This window comes from Diplotaxodon limnothrissa, linkage group LG19, assembly GCF_057381915.1.
Source record: "Diplotaxodon limnothrissa isolate DT_005_m linkage group LG19, D_limnothrissa_male_GT1.1, whole genome shotgun sequence".
In the NCBI taxonomy this organism is placed as follows: Eukaryota; Metazoa; Chordata; class Actinopteri; order Cichliformes; family Cichlidae; genus Diplotaxodon; species Diplotaxodon limnothrissa.
The window spans coordinates 27,759,986-27,772,575 of record NC_140614.1 but is presented as its reverse complement, the minus strand read 5'-3'; the positions used below and the strand labels follow the sequence as shown (position 1 = coordinate 27,772,575).

General features: G+C 39.6%; 1 protein-coding gene across 1 annotated transcript; it reads left to right on the top strand.

Moving 5' to 3' along the window:
• The first annotated feature begins 1,013 nt into the window (after nt 1-1,013).
• Nucleotides 1,014-2,171, top strand: htr1d (5-hydroxytryptamine (serotonin) receptor 1D, G protein-coupled). Its single transcript, XM_085342630.1, has one exon. It carries the CDS (start codon nt 1,014-1,016, stop codon nt 2,169-2,171), a length of 1,158 nt encoding a protein of 385 aa, XP_085198756.1.
• The last annotated feature ends 10,419 nt before the right edge of the window (nt 2,172-12,590 follow it).

Sequence of the window (12,590 nt, the reverse complement as noted above, 5' to 3'; positions counted from 1 at the left end):
GGTGATTCCAGGTGGTTTGTCTGTGTATGTCTCTGTTCATATAAATAATATGGTGCACAGGATGATGCACTGCAAAATACAACATTTCTAATCATTTTTCTCTCATTTGTCTCACCTAGGAAGAAAATGCCTCGGAAGAAGCTGGATGAAAATCTGACAAAACCTCGCAATCTTTACGGACTCTACAAGTGAACATCTGTCTGACAGGCGATGCTGTGAGAAGAGAGATATGGATGTTGAAGAATTACCCATGAGCTACATTTATAAGTTTTTCCTTGGTTTGATGCTGATCCTGTAACTGTAGTGCTTTGGCTTCCCAACATCATTAGAAATAGGGAGCAAAGCCAAGTTACAGTCAGAACCTGACTAAGCTTTCTTGTGGACTTCAGAAAAGATAAGGGAGAGAGAGAGAGAGCAAGCAAACCTTTGTATCTGTTGTCATCATCTTCCTATGCACAGTTCCCTGGTTTGCTTTATTGAAAAGGAGGAGCCCATTAAAGCATTTGATAGATAGGAAAAGCTTGGTCTGAAGGTGTGGTTGCTGGCTGGCTGCTAGTTGGAGATGAGATAAGAGCGTGGGGAAACGAGAGAGACAAGACGTGCCTTTCTGACGGGAGATGAATACAAATTAGGATTTTGCCCTCCTGCAGCTACACCAGTTAAGCGAATCAATACTGAAGTGGAGAAATGGTCAAATTCGTCTCTGATTCATGCCAACTAATCATCAGTATCATTAGTTCTAAACCAAAACTGTGGAATGAGTTGTTTGCTAACGGTTAATATGAAATAATTCTTTTGAATAAAAGGGTTGATGAATTAAGGAGAGATCCGTTTACAAATGCGGTTTCAAAAAAGTTAGAAAAAAGAACATTAAAAGACGGACTTCTGGTCAAAACCATCAGTGCCACACCATCATGGCCTTTTTCAGTGTTACACCTGAACTGATCCGTGTACAGTTGTAGATTATAGATATGAGACTGGATTCAAAGCAGGTTTAACAGAGTGGAGGCGCGATGGAGCTGGACAACAGCTCACTGGACTACTTCATTAGAAACTTCACAGAGATTCCTAACACCACTACAGCACCACCCTGGAGCGAGGCCACACTCCTCGGTTTCCAGGTCTCTCTGTCTGCTCTGTTAGCCATTGTCACCTTGGCTACTGTCCTTTCAAATGCCTTTGTCATCGCCACCATCTTTCTGACCAGGAAGCTCCACACACCTGCCAACTTCCTAATTGGCTCCCTCGCCGTCACAGACCTGTTGGTTTCCATTTTAGTCATGCCAATTAGCATTGTGTACACTGTCAGCAAGACCTGGTCGCTGGGGCAGATTGTTTGTGACATCTGGCTGTCATCTGATATCACATTCTGCACCGCCTCCATCTTGCACCTGTGTGTAATTGCGCTGGATCGCTATTGGGCTATCACGCACGCGCTGGAGTACTCAAAGCGCCGCACCATGCGCCGTGCAGGGATCATGGTTGGGGTGGTGTGGGTGATATCTATATCGATTTCCATGCCTCCACTTTTCTGGCGGCAGGCCAAAGCCCATGAGGAGCTTACAGAGTGTATGGTGAATACAGATCAGATCTCTTACACCCTATACTCCACCTTCGGCGCCTTCTACGTTCCCACAGTGCTTCTCATCATCCTCTACGGTCGGATTTACGTTGCAGCCCGCTCTCGCATTTTTAAGACACCGTCGTCGTCTGGGAAGCGTTTCACCACAGCGCAGCTAATCCAGACCTCTGCAGGGTCCTCTCTCTGTTCTCTTAATTCCTCCTCCCACCACGAAGCACACCTACACTCTGGCAATGCGGGAGGTGTGGGAGGAGGAGGGGGAGGGTCACCTCTGTTCATGAACAGCGTGAAAGTCAAGCTGGCAGACAACGTGCTGGAGAGGAAACGTCTGTGTGCAGCACGGGAGAGGAAAGCAACCAAGACACTGGGCATCATCCTGGGCGCGTTCATTGTCTGTTGGCTTCCCTTCTTTGTTGGCACGCTTGTCATGGCGATATGCAAAGAGTGCTGGTTTGATCCAGTGCTGTTTGACATCTTTACATGGCTGGGATACCTGAACTCCCTCATCAACCCTGTCATCTACACCGTCTTCAACGACGAATTCAAGCAGGCTTTCCAAAAGCTCATCAAATTCAGACGGTGCTCCTGAAAAAAAGACAAGCGTGGATTAAAACTGGCATATCCAGTGAAAAAAAATGGAGCGAAAAAGGCAAAACAAAAACAATAGATAATAGTCAGAGTGGAACTACTGTGCAAAAAATGTACCATGTTGATAAATGTGATTTTTTAAAAATACATTAAATATCTGTGCATAGACCTTTAGATACCTACAGTATTTCAATTATAAAGACTTGTGCATGCATCCTACAAAAGACCCCCCCACCCCCACCTTTCCAGACATTGCGATGTGCCAGAATTCCCACACCTAAGACGAACTAAAAAAGAAGTTTGGGAAATCTATTTAATATGAGAGAGACATCATTGTTATTTCTTGGAGCAAGAAAAGCTTCTACACAGATAAGGACCAGAGTGACTGTTTGGAAGGAGCAAACTCTGAGCGACTGAATTCAATCGAGCCAAAAAAGAAAAGCCATGAAATGTATGTTGTCTTCATCTCTGTGTCACACTGTACGCTGCTTCTCCTATGTACTGTAAAGTTTCTGTGGAACAGTAAAGTACTTAGAAAGACTCCAACTTCTAAAGGCTCAGAAAAGCTTTGTCCATGTATGCAAGTGTGCATTAAATGTGTGTGCTGGTGGTGGGAGCTCTGTGCACGCGCATGTGAGTAAAGGTAGACGTGTTTGAAGAAGAAGTGAGGATTTTGAAAAGGAAACTGCATTTCAAGTCCAAATATTAATTCAGGTTTTTGTGATGGATTACACGTGCTTCATTTCCACCAAGGCATAATAGCTATAGTAGTCGTGCATGTATTTCCCCATTCATGTTTTAGAAACAAACAAATGAAAAACAGATCTGACATGTGATTTGACCATGACGAAACAGTAAAAAGATAAAATAAAAAGATGACTAAAAAAAACAACTTTTTATGCACACTCAAAAGAAATTCTGCCCAAAATAATGACTTGAACTAATTTGGTTATAACTTTGCTACGAGTACAATGTAAAACGTTACATTTAATGGAATCTGGTTAAATGAAATTTACTAAATTGGTATACATTCAGTTTATACCAAAAACGTTTTCCTTAACAAATAAGCAGCATCAGCATCATTGCTTCATGTTAACTGAGTGAATAAAATTAAAAAGTGTAAAAAATTCAACAATGAGGGATTTCCTTGTTGATAGATGTGAAATTATGTGACTCTACAGTTTTATATTCTGTTTATTTTGTAATTTATTGATGAACACAAATACAGGCCTGATTTCCATGACTGATTTGCAAACTTTTAGAGAATCCCTGAGCTCCCTACCATGAGGAACAGCACAAGGTGGACAGACTGCTGGCTATACACGTACATATTTGTGGTAGCTTCACTTTATCTCTAGATCAGTCTGACAATGATTGGATGAATCGCCCAGCGTAATGGACAGTCTTTGAAGATATTATGCTGAACCACCAGCTCAGACCCTTAAAATGAATATATTATTTATGTGCAATTTATTTGTTTACATTTCCTAAGTGTGCTTTTTGATACTTCAGCTCATTGTGCAGCAGAGTAAGGCTCTCTTACTGCGAAATGTATTTTTAATGAAATGCTTCTTTTTTTGTTGAGCTCAGCAAAGGCATCTCGATAATGGTGTACATTTTCCTCATTTTCTGTTATTTACATACTGTTACATGCTTGGACGTTCATATATTTTTGACATGGATGAAGTTAAAAAAACATGAAAACAAAGAAAGGCAACCATATGTATTAGGTTTGAACCAGAATTGAGAAAAAATCTGATTTAAAAACTATTAACAATGTTTGGTTGTCAAAATGTTTCTTTTACTTTTTGCTGTTTGGCATTTTGGCATAGATTTCCATATGTGGTAATTACAGGTTGGGTTAGAGGAGGCAAGGCTTATAGGCTCCAGTTTCTCTTTAAAGATGTCAGATGAAGAGCAGCCAATCAGAATATCAGTCAGTCGGTCTTTAGCCTTGTGTCACTGGAGGCAAATATGTTGATTGTTGTTTGAAAAGCTTCAGTATCAGACTGAAGTTGTGAACACCAGAAACAAACAGCTGATTCTTTGCAAATCAAGTAAATAAATATTAACATATATATAAATACATATTAGCTGTTTGTTTGTAGTTTTACACGTCCCACATGTTTCAGTATGTTCATCAGATAGCATCTATCATCTACCATTTAATGCTGGGCAGTTAGTACAGATGAGATTTGTTAGACATGAAAAATAGATGCATACTGCTATGGGAGCATTGAAATAGTAAAAGGAGGGTCAAACAATAAATGAATCAAGCTCATAACTTTATAATGTTCTGTAAAACTGACAATAACTCCAAAGCCAGGTGGTAATTGTATGTAACTTTATTACTGCATACATGCAGAAACGCGATCTAGTGTAAAAATGAGCAATCATTTTAGTCATTTTAATAGTTATTTATTTTATTTTTATTTTGCCCCAGTCATCAAAGCAGAAAAGGTTTTAGGTCAGAATTGCTGCTTCAATGCACACTGACGGCTAATAAGGGCAGAAGTCAGATTTTCCCTTTAACATTCTAGCTAGACTTTAAATAAGTAATCGTTTTGAAAGCTAATGGCCTTCACAGTGTCAAATTAATTAGACAGTGAATATACAAAGATCTCTGAAAAGAGGTCACATTTGCCTGAATTTGTCTGTGGATCATGTAATTCAGGATACAGAATTAAACATGCCACAATTAGTAAGATGGCTATGGCCTTTGGGATTTCTGAGGTCATAGATAAATGTTGAGCAGAAATCAAAACAAATCACAGAAAACTGAATTTCTGTACAAAGATAAGTTAAGATGCAAAAGAAGTGCTCAGACAGCTGAGATGCTCAGACAAATACCACATAATCTTGGGTTCAAATTAGGCTGCACGTGCCTCTTTTAACTGAGTTCTCTAAAATTATCTCCAAACATTTATATGGATGAAGAAAATGAGAAAGCCAAAAGTAGTCCTGTCACTCTGGATGAGCTTGGACAGGAGATGGCTTCGGATAACGAAAGGCTGTCTTAAGCAGTGAAACCAAAATGTCAGGATGCACTTAACCGTATGAGATGGGAACTGCCACTTCCCAACCTGAGCAAGGCTGAAAGGGAGCACAGAGGAAAACAGCTGCAAGAGGGTAAGTGGATTTAAAGCAAGTGACAGTCCTACAAGCTCACAAAATGAAAGTGTCCAACAGACTGTTGAACTGTTAACCAAGTCAAGCCAAAGTGTAATAAAGTACCACTTGGTATATAACATACACATTATATTACTTAGAAAAAAATCAAGTTAGAAGTATTTTGGCAGATTTTCTATAAAAATGTCCTGTAGATTTGTTTAAATGGCGAACTTACGTACATAAACTCAAATTGGATGTTTTCATAATGTCATGACAAAAATATTTGCACATTCTCTCAGCACCTTCCTCATGAAATGTTCAGATCAGCACAGTGTAAAAGCTAAAGTTGGCTGTTTGCTGATCTGGAGCATTCGGTTATGTGTTAAAACAGTGCCACAATCTTCCCAGGAGTGGACATCCTGCAAATTCACCCCAAAGTCAGACTGTGGAAATTGCAAGAAGCCTAAGAGCTGCATCGCAGACTCTCCAGCCTCATTTAGGATGTTAAAATGTTAAAGTTCATGACAGTACAATTAGAAGCAGACTGAGTGAGTCTGGCTTGTTTAGACAGATTGCCAGGAGAAAGCCTTTTCTCTCCAAAAGAACATTGCAGAAAGTTTCATCTGAACAAACCAAGAGATTTCTGCAACAGACAAACTCAACGTGAAGATGTCTGGTCATGATGTTCAGCACCACATTTTGCAGCACAAACGCCTTACACCAACAGATAGTGATGGAGGTGTGATGATTTGTGATGTTTTTTTCAGCCATAAAACCCGGGCACCTTGCAGTCTATGAGTCGAATATGAACTCCTCCATATTCAGAGTACTGTAGAGTCAAATGTGAGGCAATGATGATAATGACCCAAGACAAGCAGCAAATCTACAACAGAATGTGTGAACGAAAAGAATTCAGGTCCCAGTCAAAGTGCAGACCTCAACCTTATTAAAATATTGTGGAAAGACTTTATACTGTAGAGAAGAGCGAGCCAAGAGTCCTCCAGAATGATGTGAGAGACTAATAAAGTCAAACGGACACTGATTACTTCAAGTTATTGCTGCTAAAGGTGATTCTACTAGCTACTGAAGCATGGGATGTATTTACTGTCTCAAAGCACTGCTTTTTATTTGTAGGCGATGTAGTCATGAACCAAAGTCCTGAAATATAAAAAATACTGAGCCAAATGTGCCTGAAGACCACAACACATGAACTTGAAAGTAACAGCTGTTCAAAAGTCTTTGCAGGTCTTTACACACACACACACACACACACACACACACACACACACACACACACACACACACACACACACACACACACACACACACATCTGTGAACCTTGACTCATAGCCTTATAAAAAGTGATAAACTAAGTCGACTGAGATTAGAGTCACTTGTGTATACTCGTGCTTTTCGTGTAGAAATAACTACAAATAAATAAGTAATGTGAATGGATTGTTTCAGAGATGATCTTGTTCTATTCCTTCTCTCTTGTACGTGCACAGAGACATACCTACAGATTTTTTTATTTATTTTTTTTACCTGAGCTGAGAATTCATGTTTAATGTATGAAGACAGAACAGCAGGAGTGTATAAAAATATTTCTTTAAAACATGTATGAGTTTCAGACACATTTCTGCAGAACTCTGCTATGTGGCACAGGTAAGTTATTCTTGATTATTTCAAGTGGATTGCATTGTCAAGTATTGGCATCAGCACTGTAAGTTATCTGGTGGCAGTTATGCCAGACACCCAGTTTACCATACAACACCAAATGAGACTTTCAAATTCATATAAAGAGTACACAAAGAGTTAAAATCAGGGAGTAGGGGAAAAGAACGATTTGCTGAAGAAACTGCACAGACTGAAGGTTAACCAAGCACAAAAATGGGCACAGAGGGAACACCGGTGTACGGCAGATGGGCCAAAAACATGATAAATAGCTGAAGGGGCTAAATTCAAAAATGCGAAAATCAGTACAAAAAGTGAACAAAAACCCTCTCCCTCTCTTATCTTTGAGCTGTACAATTGTACAAGATCCGTTTTTTTACAATAAGATACTGTTGGTTTTCTGGATACAACAAAATGCCATGGTTATGGTATGACATCCAAAACTCAACCATGTACTGTATAGGTTGAACAAACATTTCTTGAACAAACTACCATTCGTTAAAATGCTAGTTTGTTTTTTAAATTTAATTGGATTGCCTTGTAAAGCCAGTCGTTGTCTTAATGTTCCAGCATCCCGTCTCACTGAAAGCTGGTACATAAATAGAGTATAAACAAAACACAGACTGATACTTAGCATAGTGCAGACCACCATAAGGATAAACTATTAATCTTGTATTAAGCTTGTCTTAGTTGTGCGCTTCAATTGTTTTTCTCCCTGTGGAGATAGGCACACTGCACAAAAGCATGACCAGCCTTAAAATGAGGAAATTACTGAATGCCACAAACACTCTTAAATCTCTCGTGATAAAAAGAACAATTGTACTGAGGGCCTAACTTCTTTTGAGATTAACAACAAACGATGCTATTAACACCACTTATAAAACATATAAACATAGCATCCTCGGGGTGCTGTTACACAACGGCAACATTCTGAGTGTTTCTGTGTGTGTATTCAGCTTAGAGGCTTCATCTATCAAATTCTATTTGTGATACTACCTGATATTTTCTACGCCCAGAAAGCCAGGATTTGCAATCAGTGGAGACCACTTATCCTTTGATGTGGATTCTACAAACGCTACAAATCTTTGAGTAAATTTTCAGTAAGCACACCTTCATAGAGCTTTTTGAAGATCTTTTACTTCTTTGTACTGCTTTCCAAAGATCTGTGATACAGCGATTCATTCTCCGGTCCTGAAGGGTTTTCAGAGTTACAAAAAGTCTCATGATGATGATAACTCTTTAAAGCAGGATTAGAGTATAAAGAACTGCAGTGTAACAGTGCAAGACACACACACAGCTATAACAAATTACAGTACTGTGCAAAAGTCTTAAGCTTCAAAAAAGCCAGGCATTTTTGTCATTTAAGTCGTGTTGAGTAGTTCTCCAGGCTTTTTCTTTGGACTTTGGTTGCTTTTTTACTCATTTTCAGTTCAGTCCCCACACCTAACCATTTTCAGAAAAATATTTGTTGTCTGTTAAGCTGCTTAACACCAACCTAAGAAAAGGTACAAAACAAAAGGCAGATGCACACTGGGAAAAACTAAATGCTAAACACAATAGACAAAGAACAAAACCTTTAACATGGAAAAACCTGGAGGCATGAAAGCATGGAAACATGATGAGAACTCAACAGACAACCTGACCAGGAAGGAATGAAAATACACAGACTAAATGCACACAGGAGATGATGAGGGGAAGTGGAAACATGGGGAAACAGCTGATTAGAATCAACAGAATGATGCCACAAGGGAAGTGAACCTAAACACAATGAACATGGGACACCAGACCTCTTCAAAATAAAACAGGAAACATAATGAGATGCACACATGACACACATGAAGGGCAAGGGAGACTTAAACACAGGCGTGAAGACACAAGGGGAATCTAATAAACAATGAACTATAACAGGGCAACATAGGCAAAATAGAAATGAACTTAGATAAGCTAATGAGTTTAAACATAAACCATAAATATCAAAATATATTAAAACTCAAAATGCTGGGTCAAATGTAATAAAGTGACCTCACAGAAAAAATGAGCTTCAGTGAAGAATATTGTCCCTAATGTCAGCAATTACACATGCAGTTGTGTAATGGCATTTTTGTCACGGTCCCCGTGCCTCACCGGCTGATTCCATGTTAGGCAACATGTGTTTTGATCTTGTGTTCTCTCTCTCTCTCTCTCTCTCTCCCTCTTTCACCGGCCACATCGGTGCTCACTGTGGGCTCCGCCCCTGGCCCACACACCTGTGCTCATCATCACACCTGGCGCTGGTTACTACAATCAAAGGGCTTTTTAAGATGGCAGACCTACACTACTCATTGCTGGAACTTTGAGTCACCCGCATTAGTGCTTCAGCAATCTGCCTAAGTCTGTGAGTTTCCCTATGATCTAGTGCTAATTGGATTTTCTGTGTGTGTGCGAAGATTCCCCCCCAGACCCGTCCCTGTACCCCCGAGTGAGCGAGAGGAGCGACTGGAGTGGGAAAAGAGTGGGATTGTTGGCTGAAAGAGCAGAGTGTGGTTTTGGACCCTTCCCCCCTGGAGCCCCGGACCCCTTCCCCGAGCACCTTGTATATATATATATATAGGGGAGGCCGGGGATAGTTGTAACGTGGGTCAGTTGTAACACTTCCAATTTCTCCAATCAGGGCTAAGTTTCAAATGATGTGATTAATCCTGTGCATGCCCAACTCAGTTGTGCTATCACATGTGAAAAATCAGCACATTTTGTCAAACACAAACAATTTAACACGAAAAAAAAGTAATTTGTATGCCAAAAAGTAAGTTTTTCTACTTTATTTCAATTTCTAATAGCATTATCTGCTTTGCAGTTAAACTCATCAAACTTAAATTATGTTATTTGTATGTCTATGGGGATATATTCTGTGTAGGTCTTTAGTGCTAATGTTTTAGCCGTTGGCTGTAATGTTAGCTAGTTCATGGCTATAGGAGTCTGGGTCAGTTGTAACAGCAACAGTCTGGGTTAGTTGTAACAATAATGCAGATGTTACAACTTACCACACTATTACTTTAACTTATATTAAACAAGTTGGGGCAACGACATCAGCAGAGAGAGGTTCACTGGTCGCTTTTGTATATGCGGTTAATGCCATTGGCAACACAATTCCTCCACTGTTTGTGTTCCCACACATACACATTCCCACACTGTGTCAGAGATGGACCAGTAGGAAGTATTGGTAGTGGAAATAAATCAGGATGGGTGCAAGAAACAGATTTCCTCATCTTTCTGAAGCACTTTGCAAACCACACCAAGGTAAGCCATGATAAAAAGTAATGGAATTGCGATGCTGGTGAACAACTACATTTTTTCAGCTTCATTGTTATGTTCAAAATTGGTGCAAGAGTTGTAGGTTATAATGCCCACTGAGCCAATGAGGCCAAACTCAAGGAAGACCAACCAAAATTAATGAAATATTCAGTTGCAGAAAATTCCATAATTTGTCTTTTTTGGGGGGTTGGTATATGTTCAAAAGTTAGATTTCTGCATTCTGTCACACACACACATAACTACATAAATGGCTCTAAGTGCATTCATGTGTTGAATAAACAAAGATTACATGTTAATGTTTTGTTAGTACCCTTATTTCATTGTGTTACATTTTACCCCAGGATATGTTACAACTAACCCAGACTATGGGGTTAATTGTAACATTTCACTCTTCGTGTTTGAGACCATACCATGCAATGGGTAATTGTGCTGCAGAGAAAATAGCTGCACTATTTAATAGCAGAGACATGTAAATACTTTGCATTACATTTTGAATCCACTACCTTAAAAGAGCTCCAATTTACAGACAGAAATGTCAAAAATGTTACAACTATCCCCGGTCTCCCCTATATATATAATCACCCGGTGACATCAGTTTCTGCAAAAGTCTCCTGGTCTGCGCCTGAGTCCGTTTACAAAACCGTGTCAATTTTTAAGTGTTGGCAATTCACAGACTTGAAGAAAAATTATTTCTGTTGCTATCTCAATGATAAAAAATTCCCTTTGTGATTTTCAGAACGGAGATGTCCAAAATCTACCTACCTTTAAGTTGTAGTGGATACGCTAATGTGGATCTTGCAGGTTTACATTGTCATGCAACAATTAACCTTTGATATTCTCTCCTCTGGATGATTCTGAGATGCAGGACAGGAAAAGGTCATGATATTAAAGGTGACTAAAGGTCACTGTAACATTTTGGTCACTGGGGTTTTAGCAATTAAAAAACACATGGCAGGTAAAGCCTTTCATGAAGGAATTGGACAGTCACCAAGGAAGTACACATTAACCTTATAAACCCCCTTTTTAAATCTACCCACCTGTTTACGCAGTGACGGCAATGCCAGACAGTAATGTCAGCTACCATAACAACAGCAAAGGACACCAATACTGAATACAGGTCACAGATACAAACACACAGTGAAGGATTGATGCACTTAAGGAAATACAAAAAATTCTCCAGTGACAGTGTGTAGGCTTGTGCTCCCAACAATGTTAATCACAATGAGGAGTTCCTGGCAGAGAAAATGCTGGGTTTTAAGGTGAGAGGAGTAGAGAGAGAAAGTGGAAGGGCGAAGGGAAGTCAGGAATACCACACATATATACAGGCACACACAAACACAACACAAGGGTTGTCTGTTCAAGATTATCTACCTAGATTAGAGCAGATGAACCACGGGTGAACCTAAACAACACGAAGCATGGAAATCATATTTATTTATAAGTCTGCAAACATGCTCATTTTTAAACATTTATCTGAACAAAGATTGACAAAGTGATTTATTTTCTGCTCATAGATGAAACTGTATACACACACAATTAACAAATAGCTTCACTGGGTCTCCTTATAAATACAAAGAAAGATTTTGCGACAACCAAAAGCAATAATCTTCATAATAGCATGTATTATTCAGAGCCAGAATCTCTGATATTCATATGAAAAAAGCTTCACCTATAGAAATTCATATTAATAAAAACTGATATTAATGATCACTCCAAAAATATATGGCTTTTGGCATTATTATAGAAAAATAGCCTCTATTATGTCTGTCTTTGCTAATAGCTGCTATAGTTTCAGCTCTCATTTAATTATAATAGGACATAATGCCTGCAACTGCAGTGCTGAGTGGACGACCCAACCACAGTGATCCTCCTACGCTGGACAGTGACAGCTCCAATAAATACTTCATTGCTGCTGCTGCTCCTCCGGAAAACTCATCCTGGAATAAAAATGTCCTCTTTTTCAGACCTCAGGCAGCAGCAGTTGGAAATTCATTATTCCCTTAGGCCAGGGGTGCTCAATACGTCGATCGCGATCGACCAGTCGATCGCAAAGGTAGTATTGGTAGATCGCATGGCATTAAAAAAATAGATGCCAGCCTATCATCCATCCCGTCACTTGATTGATACAGGGAAGCCAGTCAGATGACAGCAGATTTTTTCTGACGCTTAGGTCGCTGCGCATGCGCAAACAGCAGCGCGAAGTGTAGTAAAACTGACAAGCTAGTCAGCGAGTTAACTCCAATTTTTAGCTCTCGGTTTTTTCTCTTAAACCTGGCCGTCAGCAGCTACTGTCCGGACTATGCATCCCTGGCTGATTCAATTCAGTGCAAGTCATCAGAGTAAACT

Excerpts from the sequence above, each read along its gene's own strand:
- htr1d (XM_085342630.1), top strand. The coding sequence starts at position 1,014 with ATGGAGCTGGACAACAGCTCACTGGACTACTTCATTAGAAACTTCACA.